Here is a 21,767-nt window from a genome sequence, read left to right on the forward strand (position 1 = left end):
ATCGGAGGTCTTTCCGTATAAGTAATCGAGCTTGCAAGTTGTGCTTTGGAATAAAGCTCTAATTTAACGATCGGCCAGCGTGTGCGTGCTTGGAAAAGAAATCGTAAGTTTTGCACCTGCTCTTCTTGGAAATCTTTATTGCCATTCGGATTACGTTCGATTGACTCGTTATAAGTTTTTCTGCGTCCCATAGTTATAATTGTTTCATATAAAGGTACATTCAATTAAGATAAATTCGCGTGCAAAGATATAGGGAAGAAAGGAACGTTAAAAAACCATTCTCTTTCTTAATACGAGATTTTAAGAGATTGTGACGTGATGAAAAGATCAAATCTTCCATGTATGTTTTGACTTAGGAGATTTTAATTAATTTTGGGAAAATCAATTTTTTAACATTAAACAATTCAGCAAGGGAAGCTCATATTAGGTTGATGATAATAATAGTACGATAGTAATACACCACGAACAAAAATCTTCTATATAGCAGGAGCAAGCAATTCTTTTTGTCATGATAACGTTCAAGCGGATGAAGCCCTCGAGGAATTTCGTGCTCTACCTCAATGTCAACCTCAAAAGTTATTACGCGGTGGATCCATTTGACCCAGATTCGTAAATCTCTGCAAAGTTGCTTGTACCATTGAAGATCACAATTCATATATTCGCGAATCGGGATCGTCCGATGGATAAATCGATTCTGATAAATGCTGCAAAATTAAGTCTAGACTGCGCTCGATATTTTCAACGCTTTTGTCACATGATAACGCTAAGCGGATCGCGAGCAAAACTTACACATCACGAAAACGCGCAAGGGATTAAAACTAATATGATCGCTAGCAAAGAGTTTTAAAAAAAATTCAATAAACCAGAGTGAAATTTTGGAGTTACCTATAAAAACTGTCTCGCGGTATCTACGAAAAAAGTTACAGTAGAGAGAAATTATATTTGACGTGAAAAATTGCGAAATAAATACTAACATCGAAAAAAATAACAAATGTAGGCTGGATATAGATATTTCATATAAATAACACAAATATTTTAAACTCAAAAAGAACAAATAGATTACGCTAGTTTATAAATTTCACCCTTTTTTTTTTTTCAGTGCCAGAAATGGAAACAAATTTTTTTAACGTATTTTGGAACGCTGAATCCAAATCCGCAAGGCAAAATGGCCTATCGGGTCAGATTTTTGAGAAAAACGTGGTTGAAATCCTCAAAAAATCCATTACTCTATAAACAATGTTCGAATACTCTGGCACAAAATCTTGTAAATTAATGTTATTTATATTTAAGCTATCTATATAATATTAAAAAAAAAAACTTGTTTACGCTGAGAGGCTAATTGATTCGGATATAACACGACGACCCTATTGGATTATTATTATTTTCATGAATTTAAATTTTCAAATATAAAAAGCCATAAGCACCGAAATTGTGATTTATACTGATTGCATATAACATGCGGTGGACATTGTACACGTGTGGTTGACATACGTATGAGTACGGAGGTAAATTGCTTTGGGAGAACTTATTGACTTGTATTTCATAATAAAAGCCAACATATTACAATTGATTTGTGACGTAGCCATTGTACACATGTACCATTGTATAGGCTTAGGCATACTGCATCATTCATCGTAATAAGACTGCACGTTTGCAGCCTTTAAAAGATTTATGAAAACTTGTCGACATTATTCGAAGATATATGTAATCGTCGGGAAATTTATATGATTTTAAAAGTTATACGCATGATAATTAATATGATGCTTTAAATTTTTTTCAATATATATTGTAAATTTAATTTGTAACATTGTAAAATTATTATTTATATTTCTCTTCTAAAGATTGAAGAACTAAACAAATTTTTCTTGTCACCCACATGTTTATACGATAGTTGTATATTTCATCATTTATCCTGAGAAACTACCCAAATCTTTCTTTTTCCGCAAATTTGATACATTGGTGGATTAAAGCAGCGTCATCGTGTCTCGCTTTATATTTACTCTATATGTCGAGATTTTTCGCTGATCGCGCAAGGATGTACTTTCTCTCTCTCTCTCTCTCTCTCTCTCTCTCTCTCTCTCTTTCTTACACATACATACACGCGCGCGCACACACAATCCTATCGGAGAATCTTACGCGCGCTATATGTATACCGCTCGGTATTCCGGATACATCAGGCATATTCGTGGGGAATTTGTGGGCGACGTGTCGAGTACGTTCCTGAATATATACATTACTAGGAATACCGTCGGCGGTATTCCTACGAAGCGTCGCGACGTCTCTCAACAAACCTCTATTAAGCTAGCAGGACCAAATCAGCAGAATCAAACTGGACCTATCAGATTATTTAGTACCCATTTTGTACTAATTTGTACCAATAATAATAATTTTGTACCTCGTGCCATTTTCAAAAAAACCGTGGCGCTGCTACCATCAAATTAAGCTAGCAGGACCAAACTAAAACAAAACGAAAAAATAAAAATAAGACCAGAAATTGAAAGGGCTGAATTTGTACTAATTTCTACCACCCAAATAAACTCAATATATTTAGCCTTTATGCTTAAAACAACCCCCAATTGAATTTAGCCCTATTAAGCTCAAGAGTAAAGTACTCTTTCCAATCAGCAGAATCAATCGCTACTTATACACTGGACGCGGCATAATTTGTACCGCCAAAATGTGAAGTTCCAAATTTTGTACCTCTGCCGTTCCTTTGAAAACTACCCCCGACCCCTCTCAGTCTCAAGAGTAAAGTACCTTTGAAAATTTGAAATCTCACATTTTGGCGGTACAAATTATGTCGCATCCAGTGTATAAGTAGCGATTGATTCTGCTCGTGGCGAAAGGTACTTTACTCTTGACACTGAGAGGGGTCGGGGGTAGTTTTCGAAGGAACGGCGGGGGTACAAAATTTGAAACTTTACAGTTTGGCGGTACAAATTATGCCGCGCCGAGTGTACAAGTAGCGATTGATTCTGCTCGTGGCGAAAGGTACTTTACTCTTGAGACTGAGAGGGGTCGGGGGTAGTTTTCGAAGGAACGGCGGAGGTACAAAATTTGAAACTTCACAGTTTGGCGGTACAAATTATGCCGCGTCCAATGTATAAGTAGCGATTGATTCTGCTGATTGGAAAGAGTACTTTACTCTTGAGTTTAATAGGGCTAAATTCAATTGAGGGTTATTTTAAGCATAAGGGCTAAATATATTGAGTTTATTTGGGTGGTAGAAATTAGTACAAATTCAGCCCTTTCAATTTCTGGTCTTATTTTTATTTTTTCGTTTTGTTTTAGTTTGGTCCTGCTAGCTTAATTTGATGGTAGCAGCGCCACGGTTTTTTTGAAAATGGCACGAGGTACAAAATTATTATTATTGGTACAAATTAGTACAAAATGGGTACTAAATAATCTGATAGGTCCAGTTTGATTCTGCTGATTTGGTCCTGCTAGCTTAATAGAGGTTCTCAACAAGGATGACACTTCTCTCTTTCTCTCTTTCTCTCTCTCTCTCTCTCTCTCTCTCTCTCTCTCTCTCTCTCTCTCTCTCTCTCTCTCTCTCTTACTCATAGTTACACCGATTTTACAACAATTTCGTATATATTCACAGCGCATTTTTAATATTAAATACGACTATTTCCTAATCTTATTCCTATAATAATAATAATACGTAAACGATCTTAATTAAATTGTAATATACAGATTGTTTTTAAAATACGTCATTATATTTTTTTTAATAGAAGAATATTTTTTCCTTAAGTACCAATTTAATATAATTCATTAATTATTAAATATCTTGTATCTGAAGTTTAATTTTAATATAAAGCATAATAATATATTAAACGAAAAATATTTTTTTTACTTCTGGATTTTTTAATTCTTCAATCTCTATATTTTGTTTATTTGCAGCTTCAATCATCAACAACACACAGTGGCCCATTTGTGAACTCCAAGGGACAAGAATATCTTTTAAAGGTAACATTAGCACAAAATTGAAGAAGAGATGAATTTTGCACGTAAGGTAAAATTAAATTTAGTTAAATTTTTCTTCGAAATTTATATTATATACCGATTATATACACCCTTCATTTCTTGTTTTCAATATCGTTCTTCTGGCGATCTTTAACATATATAGATGCGCGCGTTATGAAATATGCCAGAAGAGAGAAAACAGAATAATATTATGTGATATAAAGATTTTGCCAAGATAGATAAGAACTTCCATATTTTCTCCATCTCTTCACGGAGAGAATACTTCTTTCAAATATGGTGAAGAGGAATGTTTGCGAACGAAGGAAAAAGCTTTTCCTTTGCCCGATGATAACGTTACAAGCGTACAAATATAACAGAATGCTTTATAAGCGTACAAATATAACAGAATGCCTTATAACTTTAATTAATAATTGATAGGGTAAGAGAAATATTATCCTGTTAAAAAAATTATCATTGATATTGTTGATAAAGACTGTTATAGTTAACATGTATTTGCAATTTATATCGATTATTACTTTTGTTAATGTTCATATTATTGCGGCAAAAACTATATAAATCGTACAGTTTCTATTTTATTAAAAATAGAAACATTTTCAGGAATTTTCGCAACACATTGTTTTATCTTTCAAATGAACAAATACTTATACACAGGAACATAGCTTGGCCGCATTTTTTTGCTAATAATATGTACATATATACATGGCATTTGCCATGAGCGAGATGCATCAAATTATAATTAACAAAAAAAAAAAAAAAAAAAAATTGATGAAAATCAAGACTGACAATTTATTCAACTAATTTGCTTGTCAGCTTGTCAAATTCATTTTGATCGCCAGATATTTGCGATTTATTATAAAATCTCTCATCCTGTCTAATATGTTTATGATATAGTATATGATAGATTGGCACGAAAATAAAATCACTGCTAATTTGTTTCACGCGCAACTTATACTTAATGGCAAATTTTTATCTCGCGGACAGAATATTGTGATCCCGAAATATTTATAGTAAAAAAAAATATCTCAATGTATCGAGCCTTTTTTTTTTTTTTACATTAATACGTACCTATTTATGAAATTACCTAATAATAAATATAATTGAAACATTAATTTGAAACAACATTGCTTTTCATTAAAGATACAGATATGACATATTGAATTTAATGCAGATTAAATATTATTATTATAAATAATTATGATTGTGTAATTATTTTTTATGATATAATTAGCTATAATCACAATGAAGAAATTAATTTTTTCTTCCGAAATTTTAAGCTAGTCAGAAGATGTACGATATCGTATACAATTAGTTCGATGCGAAATCTTCGATGAAGGAGATGGTGGGTTCTTTTGCAATTCAGATCACTTTTTTTTATACGATTTTGCACAAACTTTGCACGCGATTGTTTTGAATAATGCAATTCTCGAATAACCCGGCATCAGCTTTAATCGCGTTATCATTGTTCCACAAAACTATATATATAAGCCCTTGGTAAATATTGTTTGCTGAGGGAACGTCGCTTCAAAGTCCCCTGGACAAATGTCAACGCTTGTTACGCGCGGTCGCGTTTTTTATTTAAAAAAAAAAAATAAAATAAAATAAACGCACATTCAATAGGATTTCTTTTTAACCACAACGCAAAGATTTTTCAATTTTTAAAAACTGATATATTCGATTTCTGCATTAAGAATAGACAAGAAATTTGTTTTAAGATTTTCTAGGATATTTTTTTTTTCTTTTGGAAAAAAGCCTGAAATTATTTTTTCCTTACTGGATCAAATCTCTTTTATTTTTCTTTGTTTTTTTTTCTTTCAAGTAATTTTTAGTGTAATTTTTTGGCAGCGATCAAAATGTTAGAAATTTTTATTTATAGCTTAAATTTTTACAAATCTTTTTCGCAAAGGTATACATGTCTATAATAAATTAGAGCTCATATATGCCGAAAGAAAGATATGAGAAAGTTCATATTCAACGCCCTCTCCGTCTCCCCGTTCCGATTTTTACAAGTTTTGGAGATACATGTTGCAAAGAAAGAATATATTTTTAAAAGATACATTTTCCAAAAAATTAATAGGGTAGTTATAAAGGGCCATTATAAAATCATAAGACTTTTACCTCAAATCGATTTCTCATATATCTTACGGTTTCGACAATATTCGTTGGAAATGAAATATACCAAGTTATCTTCGATGGCTCGTTTCAAATCCCAAGAAAGTATTTATAAAAAAATACACGTCTCTCATTTTATCGCTGTCTTACAACATAGTTTATTAAAATCGGAAAAATACTTCTATACGTTTTCTTATTAATAGATGTTTTTGAAAATATTCGTGTAAAATATATCATGTATTCGAAGAAATTGCAAAATTTTAAGAGTATTTTCGCATTACATGCGATAATACCGTATTTTTTATTTAACACGCATTTTATTGCGAGCGTAAAATTGTCGGGTATGCTGATATATCGATTGACACTAAAAGATATCGTTCTTCAAGGAACTTCAAGGAATTTTACGGGGTTATAGCTTTTAACATTTTTTTCACGAATGGAAGTTTTATGCTTCTTTCTTCATCGATATTTGACATGAATATTTCTTATGTATTTATATCTTTCAATTCTTTCTCAGTTTTTTAATCATAATTTAATATGTCATCAATAGATGGTTTTATTAATATTGGTTAACTATAGCTTAGTGTGTGTATGTGTGTATGTCCGTGTGCGGGTGTGTGTGTGTGTATTTTTTTATCGTTTCTTTTTCTTATTATAGATTTCCATATTAAGAGTATCCTTTATTTTATTATATAGATTTTAATATTGTCTTGAATTCAAGTTAATAATACTTAATACTACATACGACTATTAGGTAAACATTTGGTTAATTAATTAGTTAAAGCACAAATATTGATTATTCGTCATCTACAAATAGGGAATATCTATATACAAATATAGTTTAATAGTACAATTAGATGGATGAGTAAATACACACATTTTCAACCAGAAAAAGTAATCTGTATAATTGATAATATTTAAGGATTCAGTGCAATGTACCATATGGAAAACGCAATGTCACTCTTAATTGTCTGTCATTAAATATCTCATGATGCATCTCGTACTTCCATACGACGATTCTCATTAATTTTCTTATTTCCATTTTTTGATGATTTTCCGGTTCCTTTCAATCGAGCGGCTTCTTCTGTTTGCAGGGCCTCGAGGCGACATTGGGTGACAGCAAGAAGAAGTACAGTGACAAGGTGAGTGCACTTCTGTCAGCGTGGGAGTATGTCACCAATTATATTCCTGCGGCACCGCCCGAAGCTATCCAGTCTGTCATAGAATGGGCTCACAGGTGAGTACAATTCATTCATCGATTGTTGCATCCGCAATTATGTAACCGACTATCAATTAATGGCAAACTCACTTCGCGAAGACTCAGGGGGAAGGGGATTGAAAAATTGACACTTGGAATTGATGGGTCGTTATATATCAGGATCATTCCTTGTCAAGTTACATCGTTGATATCGGTGAAGAGAAGCTGTCACGATTCATGAATTATGATTTTTTATAAATACATAAAGAGCTATTAGTAAATCTATATTCTAAAATTGAAAAAAAAAATGATAGAGTGAACTTTTAAATGAACTAATGAGGTTTTTTTTTTTTATGTTGAGCGATTATTCTGAATGTATGGAAGGAGGATTTTTTTAGCTTTTATAACATTTTTATTTTTCTTATTCTCTCTTACATCATTATCATGATTACTTAACTTCAACGTTTATCAAAATTGCTGAGTTTTATTTATTTGTCACTTAATTATTAGCATTATTATCACATTATAAAATATTTGCATACGCGTATGATCTATTTAACGGGTAATATGTATACTCGACTTTTTTTAATTATTGGTCACTTTTTTGCGACCAATTTTGTTGACACAAAAGTAGCACGAAACGAGTTTCGATCGGTTACAGCGTCATTCTACGGCAGATGAACGTGACGGGAGAGAGAGAGAGAGAGAGAGAAAGCGCGAGAGGGGGGCGGTAGAGTGAAAAAGAGATATACCGACTGCATTGAGAGTAATGAAGCTGCACGTATGTAGCACCGTCATACAAACGATCCTGGAATTTTGAATAGCAATGCGACGCAAATTTACGTTAACGTGACAGGTATTACAGATACAGGTTGTTCCGAAAAAGATATACGAAAACATTATTCTTCGTGAAATTTTCAATTACTTCTCCCTTAACGAAGATCTAATTAGAGAGTTATTCGGTATCGTTTCTTGGCGTATGAGTTAAAGATGAACAAATAACGAAATTTGGTTTTCTAATTAATGAATGTTCTATTCTAACGAGCTTTTTGTTAATGATTTTATATCATTGCTAATACAAAAATACAATAGATGATGGAGATCGTGATATTTAAAATAGTATGTAAATTTTAAAGAAGATCAAGATTCGATTGCGAGATACAATAAGTTATTATTCTCTTTCTGATTTCTCCTTAATGCTCGTATAAATCTAGCCACAATATAATAGATAATTATTTATTAACGATGAGCTAGAAATAATAAATTTTAAAAATATTTCTTTAAAATTAAGATACTTTAAATATATGATGTTTCTGATTTTATCCAATTCGAGACTTGCACAGATTCCTCTCTTGCCTTTTATTTTAATATTTCTCGCAATGTTCAGACGCGGATGTCGCAAATATAGAGACAAACGAACAATAATCGCTGCCGTTCTTGCACGCGTTGCGGCTCACTCACGTTGTTGTTCTCCGTTGTGCAGACATACGTTGACACTGGTATTGCGCGGGGAGTGGCCCAAGTTAGCACCCGTCGCCAAAACGCACCTCTGCGTAACATTGCAGAGGTGTGCGTCTCAGCTGGTGCAACACCCCGTTGCGCCCAGGTGTACCGCTCTGCTGGCTCTGGTGAACAATCCATGGACGCATCCTATTCTCACCAGCATACTTAACGGCCAACCGGATTCCGAACATGAAGAGGGTAAGAAGAGACGAAGTATTGATACAATACTTATTTAGTTAATATTATTGAGTTAGCCAAAAGGTCTTCTTGTCCTTTTCTTTTTTCCTTTTTTTTTTTTTTTTTTTTTTTTTTTTTTTTTTTTTTTTTTTTTTTTTCTTCTTCTTCAATGGACGACTCTAGAGTCGCGTTATGCGAGTACATTTAGCTTTTATGTAATTTGATAGAGAGACATTTCAAATTGTTATTTAAAAAAAGATAGCGTGAAGATTGGTTTGTATATCGCGCGTTTCATTAAGTTGAAAATGGTGGAAAAAAGTAATATTTGACATATTTTGTTTTATTACTAAAAATATTTAAGCCAAAAATATTGTAGATATGCATCATTAGCTTTCTTGCAGAATTCCCTTAATGGGAAGAAATTTGAGAATCTGAAAGTCTGCAAAATCTAGTAGTTGGAGTTCTCGCTGAGGAAAAAAGACAAGCTCTTCGGGAATAACAGAAGGTGTCTAAAAGATAACAGAAAGTAATCGATCATAATATAAGTCAATATATAATTTAATAAAGCTTTAAGTTTATACACAAGACACTTGTTCTTTATATTTTCTTAAAGAGATAAAAGGAGAAAATTTCTTGACCAACTTTATATTTTAATGCGATATAATCTCATTTTAAATTGAAGCAAAAATATGAAGGTTTCGTTAATTTTATAATATTTTATATGTGTTATTTCTACAGAAAAATAAATTTATTTAAATACGTATTTATATGTGTTCTTTAAATTATTTAATAAAGAGGAATATTTTCTCCTTCATACGTTATCGCGTTTAAATATCAAATATTTGACAATGTTATCAAATGTACTTAATATGATATTGTAACTAATAAATTTAGATTATCCATGAGTCGTAATCATGTTGAGTAAGAGATGAGTCATAGAATAGCATGTGGCATGATACATATATGCAGCAGTTGCATATGTCTTATATATTGTTTAATGAACGAAGACAGATTTAACAATTTCTAAGTTTTTGTAAAAAATTGATACTTTGTCATTATCGGATTCGTTAAAGTTACATGGAGTGTGTTGTGGTTTTAGAATTCTGTTGTTCGGAGAAAGGCGAGCTGCTGACGATGAGACTGAAAATGCTCTGCGAGGACCGCTGCGAGGACATAGCGGTGAACCTCGCCGCTGCGTGCGTACGCTCCCTCAGACGAAGCGATCGACTACGATCGCTCTCGGAGTCTCATCACGTCCACTACATGATCGACGTGTACATTGTCCTCTTGTACAAATTGAAACGCACGCAAGATATTTTCGCTCAAGTAAGTATCGATCGAAGATATCCTATTTGTTATGCCGCAAATCGCGATATATCGTTCGTTTAAAATACAAATCTTCGAGAATCATTCTAAATTCCAGAATTTCAAATATTCGCAAACCAATTTGACTCATTCAAAGAAACAGAATTATGACGCATCTGATATTTTCGAAATATTATGAAAATATCGTAGATTACTCTACTATGAGTCGCATCGATTCGTTTACTTAATTTGCTTAAAAAGTTGTTAAAATACAACTAGACACTACTAGACACTAAATACATCGAAATTCGAAAATATTTTCTTAAATCAATTTGAATTTGTTGCAATTATGATATATAGTGTATTCGGAAGATTGATGTATTTCTTTGCGACCGAAGAAACGCATGTCTTGTTGTTGTATAAATTCTGTCGTTCTGAAATTCATAACTGCGCTTTGTTACAGTTAAAATTAATGGACCTCAACGACGGGCTTGAATTGGTCCAGAGGCTTAGCGGTGAGAAACCAACCAAGTATGGAACAGCGCGCGTTTGGAGAAATTCGATAAAGGCCGCGGAATTAGTCGCGCAGTATCTTGTTACTGCCGGGATGGTTCGACCGATATCAGAAACCGGTGCAAATATTTTGGAACAGATCTTAAATTCTTGGGCGCTATTACACGCGAAATTAAAGGACGTCGCACCAACTCTACCTGGCATGATTAGGAAATTAATTGAACCCGCGGAAAGTGCTCAACATATTTATATCTTCTGTGCAGTACTTGCAAAACATGTAAGTAAATAATTTTAATAAAAAAAAAAAAAAAAGAGAGAGAAGTTAGAATTTTTTTTTATTTTACTAGAGATATTAATTATTTATTGAAACAATAAAATTATGTACTTATATTTAACTTATATATAAGTTAAAATATAATAATTAATAAAATAGAAAAATTTGATTTTCTTTTATTATATGCATAGAGAAATTAAATAAATTTCTTTTAATCAAACACGTTTATTAATTAATTAACTTAATTGACTTCTTTCCTTTGCAATTGCAGTTCGGCGAGAGTATAAAACCTTTGGTGATCGAATTATATATTAGAGCGCTGACAACGGACATGAACGAGCTCGAGAGTCAGAAGGCAAAATCAGACAAGGACAAGGAGCGCGAGACCGCCAAGCGTCTTAGTACGCAATTCCTCAAATTGGCGGACGTAGTAGATAGTAATATCGGCATCGCAAAGGAATGCGTCTTGACAGCATTCTCCTTACATCCTACCAGAGCTTGCTACGACAGAATAAAGGAATTAGCTATGGCGTGCGGAAAGGCCAAGGAGGATGGCGTTTTGCAAGAGGGGGAAAGTATTAAGAAAGAAGAACCTGACAAAATCCTAGAGAAGAATTCAGGAGAGGATGATCTCCTTACGTCGACTATCAAAATCAATGTGAAATCCGAGATAATGGATAATAACAGTGTCACGGAAACATTCTCGGCACAGTCGTCAAGTTTGATAGATTCGCACACGCAACCGCTGTATCAAAATTCAACCATTATAAAGAACGAGATAAACTTAAAAAATGAGCAGGTAACGGAGACGTTTAAACAAACCGATCAGTTATTGAAAAGCCTATTAACAGCGAAGAAGCTTGACAAGACAATGTCTGATACGACAATGCCTGCGGCGTTGACAAACGACAAGTGTCCGTTACATCTGAAACACGAATCTTCGTCCGACAAACCGCACGGCGAACTTTGTTTCAATTGCGGTGAATTTACTGGGAGCAACAAACTGAGCGGCGATAAATTACAAGCAAGTGAAGTCAGCACGATACCGAGCAACAACAGCGTGGAGAGAACACTAGATACACTAATTCTGATCAAGGGAGAGACGGTGGCAAGTTCGACCAACTATGACGAAAAATCTGTGCCCAGCCAAGTTTTGGATGGCGAGAAACTAGGTCTTTCGCCACAACTGTGCGACGATCTGGCAGTAGTACTGAATAGTCCGCGTTTCAACTTGCTCAGCTGGGTGCTGGATTGGAAAGAATTGAAGAACTCATGCGAGCAATATTTAGAAAACGCCGAGGAAATGCGCAATACGAATAAAGAGCTCAAATACCTGAACATCGACTATTCGCAGTTCAAGGATTGGCCATCGGAGGACGATACCAAGGACATCTTTTTTGGCATTGAGAAAGGCTACGAACAGTGGGCCGACCTGCCATCTGATAGTTCGGAGCAATTTGGGAGCTTTCAGCCGGCGGCCGGCTACAAACGCTCCTCGACACGCCGCAGTTTGGACGATACCACGACGGACTCTGACAGCGGTAGTGTATTGCGCGTGCGACGCACTGCACGAACGCGCAAGATCCATCGGTTAGAATCATCAGAGAGTGATTATGACAGCGCCGAGCCTAAACCAAAGCGCTTTAGAGATAGGATCAGTTCGGTATCGGATAGCGACAGCAATACGCAAGATAGTCAGACCGATAGCTTAGGTAGCGACGGTTGCCGATTGGAAATCAAGAAGAAATCCAACAAATCGAACGGCAAGGAATCCAGCAAGAAAAGACCGAAGACATCGAAACTCACCGTCGAATCCGTCTCGCATTTTCATATGTTAGTAAATGAAGACGCGCGACGCACAAACACGCACGAGGATGCCAGTGGCTCCGATGTCAGCAGCAACGACATCATTACCCTTTTCTCCGCCGATATGGACGAAAATAAACGCGAGACGATCAAGGGCTCAGCGTATACCGCTGCGGCACAGTTGATCATCACGACTACAGAAAGGCGAAGCGATCCAGCGGTGCTCAAATCTCTCAGGATGTACAGGCCGCAAAACTCGAAGAAAAAGTCATCAAGGATCTCGCAGATTTTGCAGAAGAATCTGCTAAACAAGAGCAAGGACACCAATAACGGCAATCGGATAGATTGCACCGAGCAACAAGGAACGAATAACATCGCGAAATTCGCACCGATGCTGAGCACATTGAATCTGAATCCGAAAATCGTATTGACACGCACAGACGAGGCTGACCGCAAACTGACGAGCCGCTCCAAAAAGCAGCAACAACGGCTGAGCAGCGGTGATATTACCAGCGAACTAATTAACATAAAGACGACGATGCCATTTTCACCAAACAATAAGAGTGTAATGACGTATCAGAAGAAACAAAAGGAACACGTTGTAAGTAACAAGAACAATGGCAGCGGTAAGAATAATCTGAGAGACTGTTCCGTGGTGGTCGACGGCCATCGCGACCATCATCATCATCACCATCATCGTCTCGGTTCCGTCAAGTCCAACTTGGGTAAGACCAAGTATGATATTCTGGCAAAGGCTGTTAGAGATTCCGATATATTAACTAAAAATGTGCCGGGTATGAATTCACTGGACATGATGGTGCCGCCGCGGCAGCGTTCCACGGTGAACGTTGTGCAGCTTTCAAGAAACGGCGTTCCGCAAAGCCCGAGTTCCGCTACGGGCACGGCGGCGGCTATTAATGTCAGTGGCAACACGCCGCCCCGGCCCACGCGTACACCAAGCGTGACCAGTAACCAAAGTAGTAGCGGTGGCAACAATAGCATACAGTTACCGGGCACACCGTCCTCGACAAGCGGCCACGATAGTGGCGTTGGTATGAGTCCAGCCGGTCAAACGCCACCACTGAGATCATCGTCGAATCTTGGAACCTCGCCGGACGCGGTTGGTGAAGAGGCCAATCAGCTGCCAGATGCCGCGTCACCGACAACCATTAGTCCAACTATCTCGGCAACAACAATGACCGCCAACAATCCCTCATCGATACATCAGCTTGATGCTGCTACCGCTGTTATTGAATCATCGGGTGCAATGCGAACAATGGCACAGATACGTCGCGTGAGCAATCAGCACAACAATCAATCGCCAAGAAAATCACCTTCCTCTCCGTGTTCCACGGGTGCGATTGCGATCATAACCACGGCTATGACGACAACGACCACGACAACATCCCCGGGAGGATTAGGCGCGACACCTATTACATCCGAGTCGTTAAAAGCCGTCATCTGCAAGCCGGATGGTAGTTACCATATCACATCGCTCAGTCCCAACCAGAGAAATCTGTTAGGCTTGCAGAATCTGGATGACGGTATTAGTTTTGCACGACAAACAACGCAGCAGCAGCAGCAGCAACGTGTCACGGACGCAACAGGTGGCGCGTCGTCTAATAGAAACGCCTACGATCGACTTACCACTTCCTCTGTGAAGAGCACATCACAGTCTAGTCAGAATGCCGTTCTGCCCAAGTTTAATCAGGCCTTCCGCAAAACACTCTATAGCATGTCAACTGATACGCCTGCCAGTGGCGTCGCCAACGCCCCGAATGATACCCCTCTGGGCAACATCCAACAAACGGCAGCAGCGTCCACGCAAAAGACGACGAATCTATCGAAGGCAGTGCAAACATCCGTACCGAACAATCAGCAACAACCACAACATCAACAACAACAACAACAACAGCAGCAGACAAATGCTGGCAGCATCAATGTACAATCGATTATTCCCAATCTGCAACTGTCGGCCAACAGGCAGGTAGTTAGTATTGTGCCAAGCTCCGGTAATAACGGCCCGGCAAATACCGCCATCAGTTCGAACCAGGCCGCTAACCAAACAATCACACAACTTGTACAAAATGCGAGTTCGCCCAACACTGGTGTCATATACACGCACAAAGTGATAACCAATAGTCCGAATCAACTCAACATCATACCGACCATATCGCACACCAACTCAGGCAGAACTCCAGTCGTTAAACTTAACATCATTCGCCCAGTTAGTAGACAGCAAATGACGGGAGCTATTCAAGCTGTCTTGCAGACGCCGAGACTGCAGCAACAACAACAGCAGCAGCAACAGGCCGTGAGAACGGATAGTCTGATTGGTTCTCCGATTGAAGTGAATAATGAAGTGAGCTCGACGACTTTGGAACAGCTGCGGGAATTTGAAAGTGTGCTAGAACAGGTGAAAGAGAGAAGTATTCAGCCGCAAGCTCATCATTCGATCTCCAACAACGCGACCACGACAACCGTACAAACACAGACCACTACACAGCAGACTCAGGCAAGCAAACAACAGCAGCAGATTTCCGTTAGCGCTCTGGCGCAGCAATTGATGATGCCTACGCAATCTAGCACTAATAATGAGTCATTTGCCAGCAATGGTAATACTGTGACATTCCAGCAAGAATCTGTATTTTCGCAGAAGGTTTCTGTGGCCTACGTGAATCAGAGCAGTGGCAACCAAGTTGTCACCGCCAAAGTGGCGGCTAACTCTACACCAACGCCGGTGGTTGTGGTCACTAGTTATTGTCAACCAGCAGCGTCACCAGCATTAAGCGTCACGTCACAGAGTTCATCGAGTCCATGCGTAACTCCGGCACCGGCACCATCGGCCGGCAAGACACCACCGACGCCGCCATCTGCCGTAGCCGCGGCCGCTGCCGCCGCTGCTAAGACCGGCGTGAAGAAGTCGACGCCAAAAGCAGTCAAGACCAGCGCCACTAACACGTCCAAGGCATCTCCGATACCGAAACCACAACAAAAGCCGCAAGAGGATGAGCAGACTGCCCAGCGGATCTACGCAATTCTCGACGAATACGCTGAGCAATTGAGAAATTCGCCGGATCTTAATAACAAACCGGCGCCTCGAAGAAGATCCAATCCGCCGACCAATCCAAGCCAATCATCAAAGAGGAAAAAGTCGAGTTCGAGCAAGACTAAACCGGTGGGACAGCAAACTTCCGAATTGAGCCCCAGTACGGACGATCTTGGCAGGACTATGGGCAGCGAAGATTCGTCCAGTGGCGTTGTACATGTGCAGGATAGTCCGGCCGGATTTTCCGCACCGGAGGAACCGTCAGTGAATGTTAATGTCAGCAGTCATGTCACTGCGGAAGCGAGCGCGGAAGTGCGTAGCCTGACGAGCGATTCGAACGATGGCGTTGAATTGAATGTGAAGCGGCGTAATCTCATCTTTACAGAGCCAGGTTCAAATCAGCCACGTGCAGTAATTGTGCAAGAAGCGTTACCACCAAACTCGGTAAGCGTTAGCGAGGCGCTCGCTTCAGTCACAAGCAAGATAGGTGGCGCATCAGTATTGATGCCAGGTATCGTGTTACCATTGGTAGCCAAGGGCACTCAATACACTATAGTATCCGGAAATAAAATACTCGCGGTGCCAACTGTGCGTACCAGCAATAATAGCAATACCTTAGTGCTGCAGTCATTCCTCAATCAGGGTAAACTGATCACACAGCCTCACGTTAAACAAATGAAAATGCAACCCACCTTACAAACACTGTCGAATAATCAGACACTCAGTGGTACGCAAAATGTTCAGAGCGCGTCTGTAGTGATACCTCAAACCGGAAGCGCGCAATTCGTCGGAGAAACGGCCACGGCTACAATAACGACACCAGATGTGAAGCCCAACGTGATCGGTGACTTGACGCTGAAAAATGAACCGGCCGTGGCCGTTAACAGCGGAATCGCGGTCGAATCAGCAGCAACGAATGCCGCCATTGTAGTAAACAAGAGCAATAATCCCACTATCAGCCTGATTGGCACTCGGACCATCAACGAGATATCGGATAATCAACAGATATGCGGCGTCATTACCAGCAATCCAACACTGCAAAGCACGACGAGGCTTTTCAATTCGGGTATACATAAACTGTCGACACCTGCCACCTTGAAGGCGGATAATGTGGTCTGCATAGCACCAGCAGCTGCTGCAGTCTCTCATTCGCCGGACAAGAAATCGTCTCAGGACGGACGAGAGATTCATGCCGAGAAACCGGTATCTATACAAACAGGCGCTACTATCGCGCTCACATTCGCCTCGCAGACCGATGTGAACGCCATACTCAATGATGCTAGTCACCAACAGCAGAAAGACACAAAGGAGATAACACCCGGCACCAAGATTATTTCCCCGAAGAAGAGAAAATTCAATGATGTTATCGGCATACAAGAAAACATGTCGCCGAGAACTTTGATCCCCATGAACATTGCTACGTCATTACATAATAATACGAAAATTGGTAAGGACTCGCCTGAAATGTGAAAATGCTGTTTTGTGAAGTGTTTTTTTTTCTTATTATTAAATTTTTATTTTTCTTATTATCATTATTAAAATATAATTATTGTGTTATTAGTGAATATTTTATTAGTGAATTATGTATAAACTTATTCTAGACAATAAATTGTTTCATAGTTCTCTGTTGTTCAAACTTATAAAAAAAAATTTTAATTTAAAATAAAATTTTATTTTTATTATTTTATTTTTATTTTGCATAAAAATGAATGCCGATAAAAATAATATAAGTTTTTTATGTTATAGAATAGAATATCGCGTAATTTGCATGTTGATTATCGCAGATATGTGTGTGTGTGTGTGTGTATATATATATATATATATATGCATCAATTAATTCTTTTCATATCTTATTCTTTTTATAGAGTCTTCTATTATCTCCTCGAACAAGCAATCGAGCGTTATCGACAGCACGACGCAGTTCTTGGTGACTGGTGGACCGAGCAGTTCAGATAGTCAAGAGTCTTCTATGCAACAATCTACCGAAACAATCGACGGATCTTGCAAAGTTGGAAATGGAATGCTGTACGAAAACGCGCGTTTACAGGAGGCTTGGGAATCAGAGGGAAAGATTTCACCCGACACACCATGGAGATATAATCCTACGTCAATGAATACATTAAGCAATGATTCATTGAAAGGTTATTCCAGGTAATAATTTAAATCATATTGAATATATACCGCAAAAAAGAATTTGAATTTAATTTCTATATAAATATCATTTTATTCTAAATATGTTATTTGTATATAATTTAAATATTGTTTGTCAAACTTTAAAATCTTAAACTTTAAATTCTTTAACATCTTGAAACATTTGAAAAATTTGATCTCGACTGATATATTATTTTATTTACTTTATACTATTTTATACATATATCTTTATGATTAATTTAATAATACATAATATTTGAAACGAATATTTGAATCAAATTCTACAATGAATAGATTATTTGAAAATTTGTGAGAGAGAGAGAGAGAGAGAGAGAGAGAGAGAGAGAGAGAGAAGTGGAGAAAGCAGAAGAAAAAGAGAGAATCGGCTATGTTCGATTTCAGGGACAGCGATAACTCAGAGAGCGTGCTGCAGATCATCAACAAGGGTCAGGGTATCGAAATGGCGAGCGGGCAGATCTACCAATCGAACACGAAGAAATACTTCATGAATCACACTCTAGATACTTCGTATTCCAATAAAAGCAATTTGATGAAATCGCAACTGATTCCCAGAATGGATCGCGATTTGATGCAGCAGAGGCTAGAGAGGAAAGCCGCGGCGTACGAGCGCGAACTTAAATTGCAAAAGAGCTTATCGGAAGAATGCGAAGATTTGGGAGTCGATGAACCCAGCACCAGCGATCTATTTCCCGAGGCGGATTTGCTATTTGACACGAATCACTCGCCATCGTTCGATCATTCGCAGGATGCGTCCTGCAGTCAATCCTTGGGCATGAAGCCATATAATAGCTCATATTTTCGGTCGCTGGACTCGTCAAGCGGCAGCAGGGATGCTAGTCCGACGAGCGATTTCAAATCGAACGAATGTAAAAGAAATACGAGTCAGCGCGCTAGAACTTTGAAGGATTCGTTGAAGAGGGGTAAACGAGAAAAAGAGGATCTACAATTGGAGACCCCGGCGAAACATATGCAACTTGCTATGGACAATCTAAGTCAAGATGAAGCATCGAACAGCAACTCGGACATCTCTAGGCTATCACCAGCAAATATCGGCTCATTGGAGAACGACTCGTCGAAAGACATGAGTCATCATCGCGTCAAGCTGATCTCAAGAAGTGGTTCGAAAGAAGGTACGCCTAGCAGCGTATCTAGTATACCGTCTAATATGAAACTGGACATTGATCTGGACTCGGAATCGCTGCCACCCAGCATCAACGTTAACAATACTTCAGCGGCAAGCTCAGGTGACGAAAGTTTAACTCTACTTAGCGGCAATACTGCAGATCACCATACTATACCATCACCATTATCACCGCTGGCCGCAGCTGGGCCATTGCTGTCCACGCACAAGTACACGTACACCAACAAGAAACGCATGCCGTCGTCCAAAATGCGCATGGACTCGTATATGGCGTGGGAGAGTCCAATGTCTGAACGCACGAGGTCCAGCAGCGAGGACGAGGACTCGAGCATCAGCGAATCGATCAGCAGTCAGCCAGAGGACAATGTTGCATTGAGCAATGGTTTGGAAGACAGTGTACAGACATTAAAATCCTTGTCTACCGATCGACGATGTACCTATGTAAAGAAGAAGGATAAACTGCAAGTGAATGCGAGGGTAGTTTTAAATCGTACCGATCACAAAACCACGGCGACGGTAGCAGCGCTTCCTAAGCGAATTCCCAAGACGGAATCGATAGCGATAACTGAGTCGATGGTGGTGTCAAGTGACAAAGCGTCGGAGGCATCTGAAGACGAAGCCGGTAATATCGTTCTGATGGAACCGGCGGATTGTCGCGCCAGGAGATCCAGTCTGCGCGGTCATGTGAAGAAAGGCTGCGCGTGTTGCAACGGCTCACCGGAGCGACCGAAGAAAAAGACGACGACGGTTAAGTCGACGGATCACAAATTGAAAAAACGCTTGTCGTCGAAGCAGCCCGGTAAGAGAAGGTAGTCCTAGCGATCTAATGCTCATATGAGCACCGCAACATGTTATTATATCATTAACGTATCGTCATTGTCGTCATTGATGGTTTTTGAAACGGCGCGGGCGTTTCAGCGCGATCAAAATTGGGTAGACACGGATGTTGTACTTTTCTCGCCGAGGAGAACAATAAATGATCTTATTCGCAAATCGGAAGATATCGATGGGACACATTATTGTAAATATTACTAGAAATGCGCTTAGATGCGCGAATTACCTGATTTACCACATTTGCAACATTTGAAGCATTGGCGGCTACATGCAAGTTTAGCCAAGAAAATTATTCTCCAGGAGTTTAAATTAATGATAAATTTATATATATATATACGTTTACACGTATGACTTACATGCTTGCGTGCGTGTACGTGCATATGGATATGTGTGAATGTATGCGCGCATAAGAGAGAGAAAGGATATAAATAGACGTATGATTTATATTAATTAAAATTCTCGTCGATATAACAGTAGATCATCCTTCTACCATTAGGTGTTAACTACGATATTAGATTGTAAGATACAGATCATTTATGTATGGCAGACTTAGATTTTAAATCGTTAAGGACCGTTTAGCGATGCAATCTAGTCAAGTCGTTTTGTGACGAGGACATGGGCGACGAGTGTAAACAAATTATGATAAATGAAATAAGAGATGCCGTAATGCGATCGTTAATAGATTCCTCGCAGAGTAAAGAGAGAGAGCCTGAATTTATATAATTCAATCTACAGTATCTGTCATGATAAAGCTCTATTCCACGTTGTAACATGGTGTGGTCAGACTGAATAGACAAATAATAATAGAATTCTCTTTCCGAAAAAAAGATTAGGACATAGTAACAAAGATGTGCAATCTCTTTAGAATGCATCGTCTTTGCCTTTCGTGTAATGCTTACTTGTATCTGTATAACTCTAACTTTATATATAGAGATGAAACTGTCGTTGTAAATTCTCGGCGCTCTGCTCTTGCAAAGCAATCCTTGGAAAAAAGCGGGATTGTTCGAATGATAAAAAAATATATATATGTATATATATATATATATATATATATATATATTGTATATATATTTACATGCACGATTTAAATGCGACATATGGAAGAAAAGTAAAAAAATTTAATGGCAATAACACACTATGGATCATTTTAATAGCTGTCTGTTACACGGCCCGACCATACCTTGTCATGGTGCGTATAAAAATCCAAACGGTTGTACACAACACACAACATTGCATAGATAATTCATTGAAAAGGTAATATAATATATATATATATATATATATATATATATATATATATATATATATATATATATATATATATGTATGTATGTATGTATGTATGTATGTATGTATGTATGATGTATGTATGTATGTATGTATGTATGTATGTATATGTATATGTATATGTATATGTATATATGTGTGTATATATATGTATATGTATATATATATATATATATATATATATATATATATATATATATATCTCGCTGCACTTTAGTACAAAAATGCTTCATTTTGTTTCGGATGAAGATGACAGATTTATATCATATTATTATCGTGAGATTGCTCGTGTGAATGGCCGTAAATTTTGCTATATGTATGTGTGGACTTACTCTAAACTTATAACTTATAAAAGCTCGCCCGTGAAAAAAGCTGCGTGGCAGTATGATGAGTTGATCCAATATTTTGTTGT

At 37.9% G+C, this 21,767-nt stretch overlaps 1 protein-coding gene across 2 annotated transcripts in view; it reads left to right on the forward strand.

The window, feature by feature from the left end:
* LOC138935923 (serine-rich adhesin for platelets) overlaps positions 1-21,319 on the forward strand; it is a 65,910-nt gene extending 44,591 nt beyond the window's left edge. The window contains exons 2-9 of one of the 2 annotated variants that reach the window (XM_070300902.1): positions 3,904-3,969; positions 7,191-7,333; positions 8,778-8,995; positions 10,074-10,300; positions 10,743-11,069; positions 11,338-17,368; positions 17,787-18,072; positions 18,475-21,319. In XM_070300902.1, the coding sequence (XP_070157003.1) occupies positions 3,904-3,969; positions 7,191-7,333; positions 8,778-8,995; positions 10,074-10,300; positions 10,743-11,069; positions 11,338-17,368; positions 17,787-18,072; positions 18,475-20,047 (8,871 nt within the window). In that variant the 3' untranslated portion in view covers positions 20,048-21,319. Of the gene's footprint in view, positions 1-3,903; positions 4,016-7,190; positions 7,334-8,777; positions 8,996-10,073; positions 10,301-10,742; positions 11,070-11,337; positions 17,369-17,786; positions 18,073-18,474 lie in introns of both variants that reach the window. The other variant, XM_070300903.1, reaches the window with a different exon arrangement.
* The last annotated feature ends 448 nt before the right edge of the window (positions 21,320-21,767 follow it).

This window comes from Polyergus mexicanus, unplaced genomic scaffold (assembly GCF_030449975.1).
Source record: "Polyergus mexicanus isolate NDT 795.1 unplaced genomic scaffold, iyPolMexi1.0 SCAF_8, whole genome shotgun sequence".
In the NCBI taxonomy this organism is placed as follows: domain Eukaryota; kingdom Metazoa; phylum Arthropoda; class Insecta; order Hymenoptera; family Formicidae; genus Polyergus; species Polyergus mexicanus.